The sequence below is a fragment of the Girardinichthys multiradiatus genome, chromosome 21 (genome assembly GCF_021462225.1).
Source record: "Girardinichthys multiradiatus isolate DD_20200921_A chromosome 21, DD_fGirMul_XY1, whole genome shotgun sequence".
NCBI lineage: Eukaryota > Metazoa > Chordata > Actinopteri > Cyprinodontiformes > Goodeidae > Girardinichthys > Girardinichthys multiradiatus.
The window spans coordinates 11,143,762-11,164,479 of NC_061813.1; the positions used below are offsets into that span (position 1 = coordinate 11,143,762).

General features: G+C 39.0%; 1 protein-coding gene across 1 annotated transcript in view; it reads right to left on the reverse strand.

The window, feature by feature from the left end:
• The window catches only part of LOC124858061 (partitioning defective 3 homolog), a 479,264-nt gene that overhangs the window by 302,546 nt on the left and 156,000 nt on the right, over positions 1-20,718 (reverse strand). Inside the window, exons 4-5 of the mRNA XM_047349799.1 lie at positions 10,426-10,607; positions 833-970 (exon numbers count right to left, since the gene is read on the reverse strand). Of these exons, the coding sequence (XP_047205755.1) occupies positions 833-970; positions 10,426-10,607 (320 nt within the window). The remainder of the gene's footprint in view (positions 1-832; positions 971-10,425; positions 10,608-20,718) is intronic.

Below are 20,718 nucleotides of genomic sequence, written 5' to 3' on the forward strand. Positions count from 1 at the left end.
TGTTATTTAGTGACATCGTATCACTGTTAAGATGGAGCGCTACAGGAGATCCTTCCTGCACACAGCCATCAGCATCTACAACGGCTCTTTGAAGAAACCCTCATAATGAGCTACAACAACATTTAATTTCCCTTTGGGATTAATAAGGTATTTTTGAATTGAATTTGTTATTAGTAATCAGAGTAGCTCTGGCAGGTAACAGACAATCTGGGATTTTTTTTCTTTTAGTTAGTGTGTAGTAGACCAGAAATAAAATGTAGAATCCATGCATTTTCCACTGATAGGGTTACCTTTCTTCTGAAAAACATAAAATGAGCTAAAATGTTCTTTACAGGACTGCAGAGGTCATAATGGTGCATTACTGAGTTTGATTAGCTGATTGCAGACCCAAAAGTCACTCCATAGCCAAGGATTAGTTACTTGAATTTAAAATTAGCTTTTGGCAGCAATTGGTAACTCCTGAAGGTCATTCAGCTGTTTTACTATTAATTACCAAGTAGTGCCTCATACCTTACCCACCAAACAGTCTGGTCCAGATCTATTCTTTGTATTCAAGTTTTTCATTCGAAGTTTAGCCGAGTTCATTATCAGATGGTATTTACTCAAGGTCTTTCTACTGAACTTCTTAGCCTTAAAATATAATTATGTTAATAGTAATGTATCATAATGGGGCAATGTAAAAATGGTTCCAATAATGAGTTTTAACACTGAGGAAAATTTTTTAAATGAATTTAGGTTTAAGTTTAATATATTACCTTGGCTTATTTGAAAGTATATATCTTTGAATACTGATATGCATGCTTTGCTACTGGTATTAGCTCTACCATCATACCTGTTCCTGTTGGTCAAGCCACTGGTCGACCATTGGATGGTTGGGACTAAGGGAAGAACGAATCAAGTCTCTTTGAAAATGAATAGTCCAGCCACTCGCATCACGAGGAAGACTCCGATAGGCTTGGGCTCCTCTACCCTGCCAAACAACAAGAAAGTGTGGAGCTATTAATATGCTTCACTACATCACTGTGATACAGAGGCAGCTTTCAATGGAAAATAATTACCTACACTGTTTCTGTCACTGCTAAAACAGGAAAATAAATAGGCACTGACTGTCTAAAATGGACTGATATAAACTGCTTAATCTACCTTTCATATCTGTAGTTGAGAAAATTACAGATGCAGTGAAAACTTTTAAAATGAAGTCAAAAGCACCTCTTCCTCCAGGCTGCTACAGTAAACAGCCAGACTTCAGCATGTGCTTTTCTTTTCTCTTCATTGCTATTTTATACATTTGCAGTTTTGGTAATTTAATCCTCAACTTTTTCTGTAATAAAATGGGGCTTTCAGCCACAGGACATTGATGTGCCTGCTTCCAGACTGAAGACCAGATGGTTCAGTAAAGGTCCTTTTATTTCATTGTGGTATGTTTTTAATGTAATTTTAGGATGTTATATGTATGATATTTTGTCTTCCTATGATGTTTTACAGTCTTTTAAACTGTTTTATGTTGTTAAAGGCCCACGGGGATGTAAATGAACAAAGTCTATAAATGTTATACTGTTCAGTATTTGTTATACTCAACACTTGTCCCCATGCAAATAAACAATACCGAAGAAAACAAAGACATAGTCTAACTTTTCACCAAAATGGCAGTAAATGCAGTCAATGATCACAGAACAGACTTCAGGACATACCAGAAAGGCTGACATTTTTAAAAGAAAGCTGCTGTGTTTTATGATTTAAACTTCTGTCTATATATAGAATGCTGGTTTTGCCAATGTTGGTAGCCTTCAAGTAGTGATGGAAACCGGTTCTTTAAACTCAGCTCAATTAAAAGAACCGTCTCTTTTGGCTCCCGAACAGATCTTAATGTTTGCTTAATTAATTATTATTATACTATACAGTGAGACTATAATGCCCGAAGACATAAAGTTTCATTTTCAGTGTGAATCCAGAGCTTCATAAACCATGTAACCTCCAGTTCACAACTATATTAATATTGAACACCAACCTAAGCAGCAACATTGAACAGAGCCCTTTAAATGTAACAGCTGCCTTGCTTATGGTGTTGCAGAACTTGCCATTCCCATTGCTAGTTAGCCAGTGTGTATACTTGCTGACCCTCCACCCTTCTGCTAGTGAAGACAGAGACCACGACACACATTCTGACCAAAAAAAGTGTGACAGAGAGAGAAAAGCAAAAAAAAAAAAAAAACAACTCCCAATCTGGAGCAATCTTGTTATTCACTCCAAAGAGCCAGCTGTAAGATTGACACATCATTACCTTCATAAAATCACGGAGCAAAGACAAGAATCTCTACAGAATACACAGCTTATTGTTTTATGGAATTAGCCAAGCTAGCCATACTAATCATGCTAATTGCTGCTATAAGATGCCAGAGCAAGCTTAAGCTTTTAATGTCATAATAATTTGGTCTTAGTTTTAAAATAATAAAATAGTACAATAGTAAAGTTTTACAACAAATAATGTCTTACACACATGTCAGTATCATTTCTTATAAAAATAATGACAACATCTTAATGTAAAATGTTTTGAATGCTGTAGATTATACGTTATTTGAATGTTCATTTATTTCAGTAACTCAATTCACTAAGTGATATACTTTATTTTTGTTAATCATGATGATTTTCTGCTTTTAATGGAAACATTTTCATTTAAGATTAGAATAATACAAATGTGGGCTTAATGAAAAGTGTGTTTATTACCTGGTTGTTGTTTTTAAAAGGTACATTTAATGTAAATAATAATAATAATAATGTAAATAAACAATCCTCATCGAAACGCATATTCATATTTATTGAATACGACTTTAGTTCTTAAAAAAATTTAATCGGCATGCCAGGTCAAAGCTTTACAAAACGCATAAGTCAGAAATCAGCCACAAATCAAAGAGTTGGAAAAAAGACACCTGGTGGTGGAAGATGTTTTGGGTTTCTTGTACTGTCTATCAAATAATCCAGCTTGTATATTCAAGTCTCATTCAGATCTGTCCTCTGTTCCCTTGACCTTTCTTCACAGCTTTGGGTGCCAAACTTAGGCTCCTCTATTACACAAAAAGAACCGTCCAGATATCTCTTGCCAAGCTAACTTCAAACAGCAGCAGACTTGACAAGAATTACATCCCAAGAACATGTTTATATGCTAGACATGCAAGCTTTAAATTTAAATCTCAGTAACTGAATGTTGTACATTAGAGGGCAGAAAAATGAAATTAAATATGAAAACCCAAAGTGAAGTGATTTAAAATAAAACGCTTACACTGATTTAAGATTTGATGAATAAAAAAATAACAAACTTTGGACCAAGAAACTAAAGTTTAGATATGTGTACCACATGAGGAACATATAGAAAAAAATAGGCATATAACAAAACTGTGAAAACTCTGCAGGTCTTTAATTGTAAAACGTGAGGAGGGAGGAAACGAGAAAAATGAGAAGGTGCAAAGAGGGCAAGTTATGCTTTGCAAGTCAGTAGGTGACAGCTAACAATTGTAAATAAAGAAATCAGACTCCTGACCCTTGCATGCTTTGATAAAACACGTGTTTTCAGCACAGCTAAATGTGCCATGAAGGGGCCTGAGGAAGCAATGCAGACAGGATCATAAAACTCAAGTGAACATGTGGAGTCTGACAGGGAGACAGCCGTGATAACCATCGCAGAGAAACAACTGACTCCTGTCCACAAACTTTTACAACATATAATATCATAAAATGCTAAGAAAGCCAGATACTACAGGGTAGGGTTAAACCAAAATGCACACACAATACAGACCAGATTTGCTGACTGTGAAGAAGCATTTTAATATGTTTTAAAGTCACTGGGATGTGATGGGTTTACATGTTCAGCTGTTGACTGAGAATCTCTGTTGGCCTCATAAAATCTGACTCAATTGGATTTGGACATTTGACATTTCGGGGAAAAGAAATAATTCCACACAATGGAAAAACATTGGTTTTCTTTAGTGTAAAGCAGGCATCAAACTGTGTTTCGGCACTGGCAATCACTAATGCATGTTCGTTTCAAACGCTTTAAACTAAAAACTATTTAGCATATGTTACTGAGTGGCTAACATAAAAATAAATCCTTATGTGACAACAATGATACTGTAGGCTGTATAAACATTAGATGTATGACAAAAAAAATCATGACATTTAAATCAGCTTTTTTTTTTGACAAACTTATTTATTGAACAATTTGAACATTATATTACAAACATAGCACCATTGCCATGCCAATAAAGAATTTAAAGACATTTACACAGACACTGACATGCTGCTGCATATACAAAACACATGCACATATATATATATATAGAACACAAAAATAACTAGAAAGGGGAGAAGTAGAGGACAGAAACTGGACTGACCTACCAAGATAAAGTAAACAAAAAACAAATAACTTTCTTCTGTGCCATTCTGGTATTGCCACTAAGACCGTAATCATCATTGAACATAGGTAGGGGGTATGCAAAGGAATGGGGAGTCCTAAAATAATTTCCAGGCAACCATGCACCCTGGACCAGAGGTCAGACACAGAGGGACATTCCCCAAAAATATGAAGATGTTCCAACAATATTCTGATCACATTCTGTGCTGTTGGGATTGTCTGTCAGTTTCATTGTAAAGCGTCTGTATGGTGTGGCATAAACTTTGTGCACAATCTTATAATGAATAAGTTGATGCACTGGATTTCTGGATGAGATGGGTATATTGGTCCAAATATTGTCCCAGTCCAGATCATAACCCTGTCCCTCAAGTTCATGGTTCTATGAACTGATCACACCCAAGGGTTCAACACCTTTCAGTAGTAGTTAATAGTAGATAATTGACACCAATCTAGTAGAGCAGGTTCAAGCTGAAATCCAAGTGTCCAGTGGAGAGGGTAAAGGTAAGTCCCACGGAACTCCATGGCCACGGATTGCAGATCTTAACTGGAGATACAAGAACCAGGAAAACCCAGGGAGAGAATAGCTTTCTTTAAGCTCTCGGAGTAAAATCAAACCATTTCTGTCATACAGATCTTGGAGAATGTGAATTCCTCCAGTAGCCCAACTGTGATTCAAATAAGGACCAGAATGCTGTAATAAATTGTAGTTACACAAACCGGAGAGAGCAGTTAAAAGTTTTACATTACATCCCATGTTTCTGGACTGCAAACCAAATTTTCAAGGAATTACCTATGATTGGTCCAAACGTTCTGCACACAGATCTAGGTTTCAACCCACAGAACAGAATGTCTTCCAACCTATGCAGTCTTACCATCTCTTTCTCTACTTGACGCCAGGGTGTGACCACACTCTTTGCACCAAATTGTTAATTGCTTTATTTGAAATGCCCAGTAGTATAATTAAAAGACAGGTACTGCCAAACCTCCAACGTAATGTCCAACGTAATCTCTTTTTTAAGTTTATCATAATTTGCCTGAGATACATCTGAGAACTCGGTTATGATTATACCTAGATATGTAAATACAGAATAATGCCAATGAATATGTTGAATAACTGGTAAGATGACCTGTATTGCAGGGACATTTAAAGGAATGAGGAGGGATTTATCCCAATTAATTTTATAACCAGAAAATAGGCTAAACTGCGTGGAGACTTGAAGTATTTGAGGTACAGACTCCAAAATTTTAGTAAAAAAGAGTAATACATCATCTGCGTAAAGTGAAGTTTTGTGCTGTGTACTTTGTATACTAATGGGTGAGATATGCGGGTCCAATCCAATCACCTGCGCTAGCGGTTCAAGTGACAAAGCAAAGCGGAGCGAGAACAGTGGACAGCCTTGACCAGTTCCACGCTGCAAAGGGAATGATTTGGACATGTTATTTGTTTGCACAACTGCACAAGGATTGGTGTATAGTATTTTGATCATTGATATACATTTTTTGCCATACCCAAAATTCTCCAAAACCTGCCACAGATACGTCCAGCTCACGCGATCAAAGGCTTTCAACGCATTCAAGCTGAATATAGCTGCGGGGTGCGCATCCAATTCTGACACATGTAATATCAAAGAAGTCATCGTAGATTATCTGATGCAAGTCTCCCTTTTAAAAAGCCTGTTTGGTCAGAATGAATTAGTCTACCTACACATGGTTCCAATCTGCTGACTAATACTTTGGCAAAAAGGTTCAATTCTGTTGTGATAAGTAATATCATCCTGCAACTACCGCATCCCAATGGCGATTTATCTTTCTTAAGCAGTACTGATATGTGGGATGCATTTTGGTCACAGTGGAAAGAACCAGTGTCTAAAGCATAGTTAAAGGAGTTTAAAAGCAAAAGCCTAACGATATCACACAATTCCACAAACTCTGGAGGAAGCCCTTCAAGGCCAGAAGATTTCCTTTTTTGGATCGAGCTCAATGCCTCTTTGAGTTCTAAAAGAGTAAGAGGTGTTTCAAGGACTTCTGCCTCATTATCCTTCAGTGATGGTAATTTAAGTTCTGACAGATACAAATTAAGGACAGGCAAGTCAGGAGCCAGATCAGCCGTGTAGAGATGAGAATAAAATTCAGCAAAAGTACTATTTATTTCACCGGGTTCATAGGTGACCAGTCCAGATGATGTCTGGATCACACTGATAGTGGAAAACGATTCTTTTAGTTGTAATCTGGCAGCTAAAAGTTTGATCTTTCACTCTGATCATATGTGAGTCTTGTACCATGAATTATAAACGCAGCTCCATCCTTGCAGGTGGGTAGGAACTTAAAGTTATAAAATACAGGGTCATGATCTGATATTACAATAGGAAGGATATCAGTGGAATTAACACAGTGATTCGGGGAGGCAGAAGTAAACATATAGTCAATTCTTGAGTATGTCTTATGTCTAGCTGAGAAAAAAATATATTTCTTAACTAATGGGTTCCTTAAGCGCCATGGGTCAATAATATTAAGCACAGAGATGAAGATGTTAATCCCATGAGGGGTGCTCTGAGTGGAGCTTGCATTCAAGGATTTGCCTAAATTGACTTCACACACCTGGTTAAAGTCACCCCGAGTAGATTATCTGGAAAATCAAAATGGGAACTAGAAATTGTGTTTAAGAATTTTGGATAATGGATATTTGGGGCGTATATCGATGCCAGACAAATTTTGGATTCTAAATTGTAACGCAGAGGCAAGTCAATCTGCCCATGCCATCATTACTTGATTTCTCTACTTTTACCCTTAACTTCCTACTAAATAAAATAGCCACTCCTTTTGTCCTATTTGTCGCAGAAGAGTGAGCAACACACCTATAAAACCTATTCTGAAACCTATGAACATCGGATGTCTTCAAATTTGTTTCTTGGATCAGAGCAATGGAGATCTCTTTACATTTAAGGAATTCTAGGCATTTGGTGCGTTTTATCTGAGAATTTAGACCCCATACATTCCACGACATTACGTTAAAAGAGTTATTCATGATCTAATTTGTACTTTATCAACTGGAGGCTATCACATGTAGGTCTACACAAAATGACACGTCTTTTAAGCATGTAAATCAGAAAAAAACACATTACTGTTCTTACATAAATGACAAGGTTCTGGCAGCAAACACCTAACAATATCAATTACAACTGAACCTTCCATCCGCAAGAGATGATAAATCTCTTAGGATGGAGAAGAAAATTTAAAAAAAGAACTTACTTATTGACTAACTGTGGCCTCAACAATGACACACGTCATGTGTCCTAGTCCGTATAAGTATCAGAAACAATACCTTAACAACCTATTTGGCTCAAGTTGAATCAAGTTGAAGCGGGCACAGTATCTGCTGAGGGGCCCTCTTCATCCAAAGTGGAGGGGAACGAGGAGCGGGGGGTACCAGCTTCATGGCCATAAATTTCTCAGCGTCCGCCGCAATATTAAAAAGGTGCAGCGAACTGTTGTGTCTGACCTTCAAGGTGCCTGGGTATCTCAGGAATGGCCGCAGTCCTTTATTGGCCATCTTTTTTCTGACCGCATCGAAGGCTTTCCTCCTCTGCATGGTTTTGTTGCTGTAGTAGGGAAAGAACAGCAGCCTGGATGTTGATGTCTGCCCTTCGCTGGATATCTAATGTGTAGGCGCGGACAAAAGGGCCCTGGCTCCGTTGAGAATTTTCTCCGTCTTGGTAACGAGTTAACCAAAAGATGAGGGTCCGCTGCCGGGTGGACTTGTCCTGGATGGAGAATATACGACGAGCACATTGAATTTCAATTTTCTTCCCGGCCAAGGAGGGGATCCACACGAGCAGGTTATCTTGTAGAAATCGGATGACACATTTGATGACATTTAAGGTCCCTCACAAAAAGGCGCAGATTTTGATTTACGCTATGTTGCTCACCATTCAGGGCGCTATTCTCTCACAGGGCAGCATGAGCCCTCAGGGAAAAAAATCAGAAAAAAACATCTAATTAACCAGTTTCACCCTAAATTCTTTTTTTATTGTTCTGTATTGTGAAGCACTGTTATTGGAAGTTTCACACCCTCCTGCAGTATGCACACACTGTGAGCATATGTAAGAATATGATTGTGCACCACTTTAACAATTAATGACACAGATGTTGGATCTGAATCAACTATCAGCTCTAAACTAAAGGGCTATCCTGCTCAGCAATTTGGACAGTATTTGAAAATAAATCTAAAATATGTCAAATATGAATACATTGTTTAAACCTAAACTTTATTTTTCTACACATACCCAGTAAATTTTAACAATAAAGTTAGAGGTTTATTAAAATGGGCTTTGTTGGTAAATACCCAACGAGGGCACTTTCTATATATTTAGGACAGCCTTCGATTGAGACTAGACAACATTTTCTCATCTCCTCTCATTCTTGTTTGGGCTAAAGAACACAAAGAATGGACATTAGACCAGTGGAAATCTGTGCTTGGTCTGATGAGTCCAAGTTTGAGATCTTTGGTTCCAACCACCGTGTCTGTGTGTGGCACAGAAGAGGTGAACGGATGGACTCTACATGCCTGGTTCCCACAGTGAAGCATGGAGGAGGAGGTGTGATGGTGTGGGGTTGCTTTGCTGGTGACACTGTTGGGGATTTATTCAAAATTGAAGGCATACTGAACCAGCATGGCTACCACAGCATCTTGCAGCGGCATGCTATTCCATCCGGTTTGCGTTTAGTTGGACCATCATTTATTTTTCAACAGGACAATGACCCCAAACACACCTCCAGGCTGTGTAAGGGCTATTTGACCAAGGAGAGTGATGGGGTGCTGCGCCAGATGACCTGGCCTCCACAGTCACCGGACCTGAACCCAATCGAGATGGTTTGGGGTGAGCTGGACCGCAGAGTGAAGGCAAAAGGGCCAACAAGTGCTAAGCATCTCTGGGAACTCCTTCAAGACTGTTGGAAAACCATTTCAGGTGACTACCTCTTGAAGATCATCAATAGAATACCAAGAGTGTGTGGAGCAGTAATCACAGCAAAAGGTGGCTACTTTGAAGAACCTAGAATATAAGACATATTTTCAGTTGTTTCACACTTTTTTGTTCAGTATATAATTCCACATGTGTTCATTCATAGTTCATGAAATGCTGCCCTTGAAAAGCCCCTTATTCTGCACCCAACATATATATATATATATATATATATATATATATATATATATATATATATATAGACTGTGCAAGAACTGCTCACAGGACTGTTGGAATGAAGGACCAAATACCCATGTCATCCCAGACATTAAAGCACTTTCTAATAGTGACAATGATAGCTTTGACAATAAAAATGTATTTGAATAGGATCCATTCCTTGCTCTGGACACACTGATCACACATGAAGAAGCTTTCTTAATTCCTAAGTTCTTATTTATTTGCTCTTAGATTGCCAACATATCTCATTCTCCATCAGAAGTAAAGGTCTTCCAGACCTTGGAAAGAAAGCCATTATAAGATGTTAATTAGCTTCCCATCCCCTTTGGACACCACAAAAAGGAGATACCCGAGTTACAGTCTTAAAAAGCAGCAAAATGGTGAATAGTAAAAAAAAACGGTAATGTGTTTAACACCTTCTGGCTTTTTATGGATAAAAGAGGTGCCATCAGAAGAAACTAGTCTCAGATAAGTACTGTCTGTGGCACTGCTGGCAGTGTTTGAGTGTCTAACAGTTGTTCTTTTGATTTAAAACTGCAAAAGAGAAAAGGATGGAAATGAGGAAGACTGTGGGAAAGCAGAAGAGTTCTGTGAACTTACCAGTCATGACCGAAGTGTAATTAACCACATTAGGTGCATTGTAGTTAATAAGGTACTGGTAAGATTTAAAACGGTATCAACATGAACTAACAGAAGTCTATTAAAGAACTGATATAAAGTCAGGCTTTTAATGTACCAATATGTTTCATAGTGTTCATGTTGCATTACCTAATGAATGAATTTACCTCAGTTTAACAGTCAATACTAACAGAACTTTGTTACCTGTTGTTCTAGGGTGCTTGTGGCACCCTGTGAGCTTGGCTTGATGTTGTACATCTGGAAATTAGTTGTGGACCACCGAGTTGGATTCTTTCTTGATGGTTCCTCTTGACCAACCAGGGCCTCACCTGGAGAGAGGTCAGCTAAGGAGGGATCGCTGCTTCGACGGACATTCAGTGACATGGCTGTTGTGGGAAACACAGAGGGGAAAAGTCAACAAAATAGTGAACAGAAAATAGGAGTTCCTGAAGTTAGAAAGAGTAGATAACACCATGTACAGCTTTATTTAAACATTTTCTCAATGCTACATCACAGATCTTTTCAAATGCAGCATACACCATTAAAAAAATATTTTTTAAATTCAAATACCACCTTTTATAATAAAAAGTCAATATCTTAAACCTAAGTAATGCTTATCTTGGCTATGATGAAAGCTGTGGTGATGCCAACCCAATGTGCCCTGCAAAGGTTCACCCCCCCCCCCCCCCTTGAATGTCTCACGTTTTGTTATGGTTCAATTTCAAGTTTCAATGGAATTTATTGGTATTTTATGTTACTGACCAACACAAAGTAAAGCATAATTGTAAAGTGCCAGGAAAATGATATATGGTTTCCTAATATGTCCCAGTTTGTATTGTAAACTTTTTTTTAAATCATTTAAAAAAAAATGAGGATAACCGGCAAAAGCCAAATATTATTAGTATTTCAACATTTGACTAAAGCTGTTTTTACACCAATGACCAGAGATTTTTAGATTTCTTAGAAGGATTACAACAACAATTTCATTTTAAAGTATTTGTGTTCAGGTCCCCTGAGTTTATAGGTATCTGCTTTTATTGCAGTTCCATCTTTTGCAGTATATCGCCAGCTTTGCACATGTAGAGACAGAAATGTTTGCCCTTCTTTGTAAAATAGCTCAAGCTCAGTCACTAAAAGTCTTGCCACAGATTCTCAATTGGATTTTGGTCTGGATGTTGACTGTCCTGCTGGAAGGTGAAGCTCTACTCTGGTCTCAATTTTTTTGCAGCCACTAACAGGTTTATTCCATGATCAGCATGTATTGAGCTCCATCCATCTTTTCCAACAAGTGTAACCAACTTCTTTGTCCCAGTTCATATTTTTGCTGTGTCACCTACTTGTGGCTTGTGACAAGATTTACAGGTCCTTCTCAAAAAATTAGCATATTGTGATAAAGTTCATTATTTTCCATAATGTCATGATGAAAATTTAACATTCATATATTTTAGATTCATTGCACACTAACTGAAATATTTCAGGTCTTTTATTGTCTTAATACGGATGATTTTGGCATACAGCTCATGAAAACCCAAAATTTCTATCTCACAAAATTAGCATATCATTAAAAGGGTCTCTAAACGAGCTATGAACGTAATCATCTGAATCAACGAGTTAACTCTAAACACCTGCAAAAGATTCCTGAGGCCTTTAAAACTCCCAGCCTGGTTCATCACTCAAAACCCCAATCATGGGTAAGACTGCCATCCTGACTGCTGTCCAGAAGGCCACTATTGACACCCTCAAGCAAGAGGGTAAGACACAGAAAGAAATTTCTGAACGAATAGGCTGTTCCCAGAGTGCTGTATCAAGGCACCTCAGTGGGAAGTCTGTGGGAAGGAAAAAGTGTGGCAGAAAACGCTGCACAACGAGAAGTGGTGACCGGACCCTGAGGAAGATTGTGGAGAAGGGCCGATTCCAGACCTTGGGGGACCTGCGGAAGCAGTGGACTGAGTCTGGAGTAGAAACATCCAGAGCCACCGTGCACAGGCGTGTGCAGGAAATGGGCTACAGGTGCCGCATTCCCCAGGTCAAGCCACTTTTGAACCAGAAACAGCGGCAGAAGCGCCCGACCTGGGCTACAGAGAAGCAGCACTGGACTGTTGCTCAGTGGTCCAAAGTACTTTTTTCGGATGAAAGCAAATTCTGCATGTCATTCGGAAATCAAGGTGCCAGAGTCTGGAGGAAGACTGGGGAGAAGGAAATGCCAAAATGCCAGAAGTCCAGTATCAAGTACCCACAGTCAGTGATGGTCTGGGGTGCCGTGTCAGCTGCTGGTGTTGGTCCACTGTGTTTTATCAAGGGCAGGGTCAATGCAGCTAGCTATCAGGAGATTTTGGAGCACTTCATGCTTCCATCTGCTGAAAAGCTTTATGGAGATGAAGATTTCATTTTTCAGCACGACCTGGCACCTGCTCACAGTGCCAAAACCACTGGTAAATGGTTTACTGACCATGGTATCACTGTGTTCAATTGGCCTGCCAACTCTCCTGATCTGAACCCCATAGAGAATCTGTGGGATATTGTGAAGAGAACGTTGAGAGACTCAAGACCCAACACTCTGGATTAACTAAAGGCCGCTATCGAAGCATCCTGGGCCTCCATAAGACCTCAGTAGTGCCACAGGCTGATTGCCTCCATGCCACGCCGCATTGAAGCAGTCATTTCTGCAAAAGGATTCCCGACCAAGTATTGAGTGCATAACTGTACATGATTATTTGAAGGTTGACGTTTTTTGTATTAAAAACACTTTTCTTTTATTGGTCGGATGAAATATGCTAATTTTGTGAGATAGGAATTTTGGGTTTTCATGAGCTGTATGCCAAAATCATCCGTATTAAGACAATAAAAGACCTGAAATATTTCAGTTAGTGTGCAATGAATCTAAAATATATGAATGTTAAATTTTCATCATGACATTATGGAAAATAATGAACTTTATCACAATATGCTAATATTTTGAGAAGGACCTGTACACAAAACTTGTGATGGTTTTCTTTCAGTCATGGTTTTGTGTTTGCCCATCTGCCATGAAGCCCAGAAAAAAATATGATCTGAAAGGGGCTATTGTCTCAAAATCAACAAATTTTTCATTCATATTGAAATCGTTTTTGCATATTTAACATTGTGATAGGACTAAAAAGATTTCCTGTGACTGTCTGCAGCTAAACCGGGAAGGAAGTCAGCCCAGTTATGAGGCTGAATACCTAAAATAACAGGGAGCAGCGTTTAATTTGATTATAGTATTTAAATTGCAGTTTTATTTACAAAGTTTATAATGCATCCACAAAAATTTATTGTTTTGTAGGAATACATAATAACATCTAGAAACATCTTGAAGATTTTCAGCAACCAGACGACTGTGGTTTTCAACCAGGTTGTTTGTTTTGTTTTTTGTTTTTGGAAGGAAATAAAAATTTAAGTTTTCATGTAAAAGCAGGTGGCTGGCAGAGGAATTTCCAAAAAATCAAATATCTGTCATTACCAAAGAAATTCTTTTGAGGAAAGCCATGCCACATGAAACCAAACAGCAGCTTTTACTTTGAGTATTTCTTGGTAGCAAATGTTTCATAAATTTTATATGATGACTACAGGGGTGTGTAAATATTATAGAAATCAGATGAAAAAAACACAAAGAAGCCAGCTAGCAGGCATGGTATAATTTACAATTAGGATGTAGATTTAATAAAGCCACACTAACCCCTACCCTTTTCAGTAATGGCTGGGTCATTTTAAGTCCATGGCTTTCAGCAGGAATAGTTAATGAATACAGGCAGTAAAAAGTTATATATACAAAAAAGTCAAATTCATTGAGCACCCACAGGACAGACAGGACTTAAAGGATCTGCAACTAACATTTTGGTGGCAGACACAACTGTACCTTGTGACTTTGAGGGGTCTGGTGGAATTCCTGCCTTGATGGGTCAGTTTACTGTTTTGCCAGCAAAAGACGGAGGTAGTAATATCGATAGGTCATCGATAGGTCATAATGTTGTGCCCTACTGGTGAATTTACAAAATGCTGTTGACTTGTTATAGATTAAAAGGGTTTATGTTTTTTCTGGAACACCTCATGGCTGAGGTGTTACTGGAGGGTTTAAAATCTTAAAGTAAACAATGCCCATCTTACTTTATTTGATGTTTTGCTTCCAGAATCCAGGAATGGTAATTGGTAAATTGCCTGCACTTGTATAGTGCTTTATCTAGTCCGGGGACCCCAAAGCGCTTTAAATTACAATCAGTCATTCACCCATTCATTCACACATTCATACACTGACAGTGGTGAGCGACATTGTAGCCACAGCTGCCCTGGGGCACACTGACAGAAGTGATGCTGCCAGACAATCGGTGCCACCGAGTCCTCTGACCTCCATCAGCAGGCAAGGCTATTAAGCCTGTCATTGATGAGATGCTTGACTTTTAAAGCTATTATGATTAAAATATTTTAATACATTTAAATACTTTCAATGAAGGTTATATAATTTTTAGAGTATTCTTATTACCTGTATTGATGCAATATCACATGGTGTTACATTATATAATATAAAATCTTAATAAGAATTTAAGAGCTGTATTTGTTGTACATTTGCAGGACTAGATTAATTTGTTTAACTGTTGATAACTTATTCTGTACAAAACAGCAACGTCTCTCCTATTTATCTATTAATTATCTTTTTATTTATGGCTGTAAGCATTTATTTCAAAAACTTTGGAGAAGCCTACACATAAACCAAGTTACGTTTTGCCTGTGTTATGTAAACATTGCCAAAATTTCCATTTTCTAAATTCTTCTCTTTAATAAAATGGTGGCACAGTTCTGTACCAGTTCTCACACATGATAAATAAAGGAGTGCGTTCTTTTCTGTGTGTTGACTGTAAAGGAGGTCACCTCATAAAGTCTTCCCTCCCATTTTATCAAACCAATTTTCCTCTACTTAATTTGTGATGGGATTATCTCTGCAGTCCAAAGGGTCCCACGTTTAATATCCTTCACTGCCACTTCAGAGTAGCCTAGGAATCGATCCTGACTGAAAAGTGAAAGAGACCGCTGAGGTGGTTGGCTAATAAAATGAGGTCCTAATCCACCCCCTGTAGTGAGGGATTATGGTGAGGGCACAGGGTCATGGACATGTACACAAACTAAAATTTAGCGCAGAGTAGTTGGATTCTAAAGGAACCTCATATTGCTTTGTCCTTTACTTAACTTTCACACTGACCATCTTCAGAGGAGAAATAGAACTCCTTATGGGAAAAGCATTTCAAAATATATATACACATATATCCATATACACATATATGCATGTTAAATTGATGTTGACAAAAATAAAAGTTTTTCTATAGGAATGTGTTTATTCAGCTTACACTATATTGCCAAAAGTATTTGTCTGTCCACTTTTACATGTACATGAACTTTGATGACATCCTATTCTTAATCTATGAGGTCCAATTTGCCAGCAATTGCAACTGTTACTATTCTGTATACATCTTCCACAAGGTTTAGAAATTTGTTCAGAGTTACATGAGAAAAACAGAATTGCAGTCTCTGCTCTAATTCATCCGAAAGGTTACTAAGAAGGTTGAGGTCAGGCCAACCAAGTTTCTCCACACCAAACCTTATACACCTGCAAGCCATGGACGTGATTACAGCACCGGAACACATTAAAGTCTCTATACTCACATAGACATTTCTTTGTCCTATGGTGACTAATAAAGTCAAAAACCTTTTCCACATTCATATTTCCTACAATTTCTAGACACTTTTTAAAGTACAAATGTTTACAATGTATTTATAGCAGATGTTTCTACAGTAGTCAGGTCTTAAACTTAAATGGATGGATGGATGGATGGATGGATGGATGGATGGAAGAATGGATGCATCCTTTAGACAATGTGACACAAAATAAAGCCTTGAAAAATGTTTTTTTCCATATTGCATTTCATACTTTTCAGTGCTATTTCAGACTATGAGGAACCCCGGGTCAGTGAGGTTCTCACTCGCTTAAAAACTTGTGCTCACAGTGAGCATTTAGCACTGATGACCAACCAGGAATAAAGAGCATTTGTGAGTATTTTTACGTGTGGCCCTGATGCCCTTGTGTACCTTGGGCTTATGCTTTCACATCAGCCTGATTTAAATATAAATGCCAAGTAGCCAGGGCTTCATGAAATCTCTAAAAGCTATTTTTTCCCAAGGCTACTTTGAACCCTTCAAGCATGGACAGGTTCAATGTCTGAATAAATTATGGTACTGAGCCATTTTAGCTCTCTTTAACCACTGACTACATATTGATGTCCTCTGTGTGCAGAGGGATTTCAACTGCATACACACTGGCCCAAATTATCCACAACGGGTCAAAGAATTTCATTTTTGGAGGGGAACACTGAAGTACTGGGATGGTGGGAACCTAAAGTGTTAGAGATGGAGATGACCTATGATTAAATACCTTAAAAAGGCACTAGTCATCTAAAGTCCAAAAATGGCTAAGAAAATCACTTTGTAGGATCTTAGCACTATAATATGATAAAGCATCAGAAAGTGAAAACAAAATAACTGAATAAATATCAACTGCTGACCTTTACCATGAGATGATGAGCAACAAAACAGCTAAAAAAAACTTAAAGTTAAATTCTCTCATGTAATACTCTTTTTGTATTACCAAAATAATTTTGGTAATCAAGGTGAAACACCTTGAAAAACAGAATTGTATTCAAGCAATCACCCAGATGTAACCCCACATATGCTGATGGATCCTGTTGGCTATAGGTGTTTATTACAAACATAGCATTGCATTAATGTATGCTTTGACATGTCTTCCATAAAGATATTTTAACAGAGATATAACTTTGTATTTTCTTTATGTTTCTATTTCTGTCTTATACTGTGTCTGTATTTTCTTTTCTGTTGGAATTACTGATCTCTTTATCTTGCTCTCGGTGGAAGACACACGCGTTTTCTCTCTGTCCCTCCCTCCTTGCTGATCCCTGCTTCTGCTTTTGTATGTACTTTTCTCAGAGCCTCGCTTTGCATATCCTCCAAACTTGTAAATAATGGATTTGGTCAGCTGGTCTCTCAACGTAATTGATCAAATTTTTTCAACGGGAAGACAGGGTAAAGGAGAACCCTCTTGTCTAGGCAGGACATTCTTCTCTGAATACACAATGGATTCTTGGCAGCAGTGGAAGATTGTGTGCCTGACTACGATGTCGGTCGAGAACGTAGAAGATGTGTACATATTTGGACTTTTGATAACAGGATTCCTGCTTTTTGAAGTTGGTGGTTACCTGGCTTATCGAGTGATTCGCAAAATGTGGGCGGCTGTTCAAAGCATTCCAAAGCTGCCTGCGATGTCGGATGGAGTCTGTAGAGCGATCGACACTCAGACTGAAAGGTTAAGAGAGCAGAATCGCAAGCTGGACACGATTCTTGACCAGAATCGCCACCTGGCAGCGGTTGACTCAGAGGTTAAAGGATATAATCTTGGAGAAGTTGTACGCTCGAGATCTAAGGAAAGTAACAGAAATTTGGCTATTTGGATTCGCAACTAAGACATACCAGTAAAACTCTTAAGGTAGTTGGAAATTCACAACTGCCACAACCACAACATTTATTGTTTTTCCAAATCTGGCTCCCCAATGTGGCCTTGGCAACTTCTGCTAACTGGCTATCGACAAAATATCTCCTGGATGTTATATAAACATGACGCTCTTCCCCAGCACCCCCCTACCAGCTGTGTGCTGATAGGACTATGCAGCTGATTGACTTCCACCTCTCTTCTCAAGGACAATGGTGCTTCTATCAGTGTTGACAGTCTAATTCTTGCAAACACACTCAGACTTTCATTCACACCCTCAAGATTCCACCGTACCCTTGCTAAATCTTTACTTAAGTGTGTGTTGCTTACCCCTGATAAGTTTTTTTTTGTACTACTTCAGACTGTATTCTGCTCAGAATAGAGTCTGAAAGAAACATTTTTCCTCCTATCTTACTTTACCTAAATGTGTGATTTCATAACTTTTCATAGATTCTCAGATTACTCAGAAGGATAACCAGCAAAAACCAAATATTATTAGTATTTCAAAATTTGACTTAAGCTGTTTTTACACCAATGACCAGAGATTTTTAGATTTCTTAGAAGGATTACAACAACAATTTCATACCAGTGAAAGCCAAACATGATTAGAATTTTAAAGGTTTGGAGTAAAAATGTTTTATACCAGTGACCCAACTTCTCTATTTAGACTTCAGTGAGTGCCCATGACTGTTACTATTTGAATGATGGGACCACAACTGCCTCATACCAGCGACCTCAAGGATTAATATTATAATTTGTTCTTCTAGCACAGGATGAATTCCTTACCACAGACGACCTAATGAGCTAATTATCTCTATTAGAAAGATTGGATAAGAACCAGCTCTTACTAGTAAACTCGCTAGGATTATTAATGTCATTTGATTTGTTTTTCTGTGTTTGATTTTCTGTGTCATTGTAATGTTTTTCCTCATGTACACCGCTTTGAGGGCCTTGTTGCTGAAAAGCGCTATATAAATAAATTTGACTTGACTGTTACTTGTTTTTGTGTACTGCACTTTGGCCAGCAGCAGTTGTTTAAATGTGGTATATAAATAAATTTGTTTTGATTTGATTTGTTTTTTATTGTGGGGGTCTCTTAGGATCCGATTTTCTAATAAATATGGTACATGCTCTGTAAAAAATCCTGATAAATGCCAGTAGTCAGTCTTGAGGTGTTATTAGCCCATCTGCACAATGGTTGCTGTCAGCTTGGAACCTTGGCAGTTTGATTCCTAGACCCTGCAATGTACCAGAGTCTCCTTGAGATGTACAACCTCAGAGCCCGTTACATGTGTTGGGACCCCAGCTATGAGTTACAACATTAAAGGCCAGTAAGAATTTTTCTGGAACTTTCAAAATAAATTGCATTAACCTACTTCCACCACAACCGTGTCCTGTGAGCACGCCAAGGACCGGGCACCCCGCCAATCCCACACCCAAACCCCGGAGATGCTCAGGGATGCCGGCCACCCACCCTCCCGCACAGCATACCTCGATGCACCAAGAAGGCCAGCCTGCCCCTCCTCCAAAGCAAAGCCAAATCTCAATCAACACTGCAAACTGCCCGGCCAAGACCCCCTCATCAGAGCCCGGCGCCCACCCAACCGACGGACCGGGCACCAAAGCCAGGGACCAAGATTGAAGGCAATCCAAACCATCCCGAGAGGGCCGAAAAGCCAGCCCCAGCACCAGATAAGACCCAAACCCCAACCCAAGCCCAGATCCCGACCAGAAGGCCCGCTCCCTCTCCCAGCCTCCAACCCCAGAAGGCAAACAACAAACAGGGGTGTGAGAAGACCCCAAGCCTACCTCCGCCCGCTCAAATGTGGTGTTGATGCGTGTTGTAGTGTGCACTTAAAAAGAAAAACAGGTGGGGAAGAGGGTCTGCCACGTCCCAGAGATGGAAAACCCTTGCAGCACTCGAATGATGCACCTGCACCCCAAGGCCCTACATGAGTGGTAGAGTGGGCGGAGGGAGGTGTCCGGGGATGGGGAGGGAAGGACCGGGGGGCAAAATGTTCTCGCAGGGAGCCAGCACATACATCGGGCAAAAGGCTAGGGACAGGGACCAGGCCCCGAGAACCGACTGAAAACTGAGACGAACACCCAGTAAGGTACAAGCATGGCTTGCCTTTTCTTTCTGAGGTCTACAGAAGCAAACTGTGTTCCAGAGAGTTCCCAGCAGAGACCCTGTCTCTACAACACCGAGTGGAGCAGTTTCTCCCGTTCTCAAGGAAGGACAACGGGACTGCATCACCGTGGCTACAGCAGTAACCTGCAATTCAGCCAGCCCGGCAGAATGAGCCCCCCCACCCCACATCTACGGAGGTTAGCTGCAAGTTAACCCTTTGTTTACTGTGGATGCTTTCCTCAACCTCGTCGCCCCGGACAACTTTTCCTCAGCACGGTTCACGTAAAAGGTAGTGTTTTGGGCAGAAGGAAGTAGTTTAGAATGAAATAATCTAAACAAGGTTAGTTTTATGACGTTTGGTTTTGTTTGTGTTGAAAAGTCAGTTATCTTCGTGCTAGCAGATTAGCTGTTCAGCACATGTGCTCAGTTTATGTGTTCTCTGTTTTAAAAGTTAAGACAAACTTTATTTAAAGAGTGATTTTCAACACAGAAGATGTGGACGTGCCGTCCACGCTTATGCATTTTAACCCTTTTATTAGTGATATTTTAAAGGTATGTGTTTGATTCTGATGATAAGCTATGAGCTTCTTTTGTTAGCTCTTACCGCTAACCGCTAAGAACATGTGCTTGCCTGCTATAAGTTAGCTAAAGATCATTTACCCAAAAAAGTTGTTAGTTTTCAATCTAGGAAATAATATTTCCGCAAATATTATTTTAATAAATAAAGGCAGCTAATTAAACAGAGAATTAGTCATCGAAAAGGTTGGTTTTATTCAGCAAATCATTCTTTAAAATATTT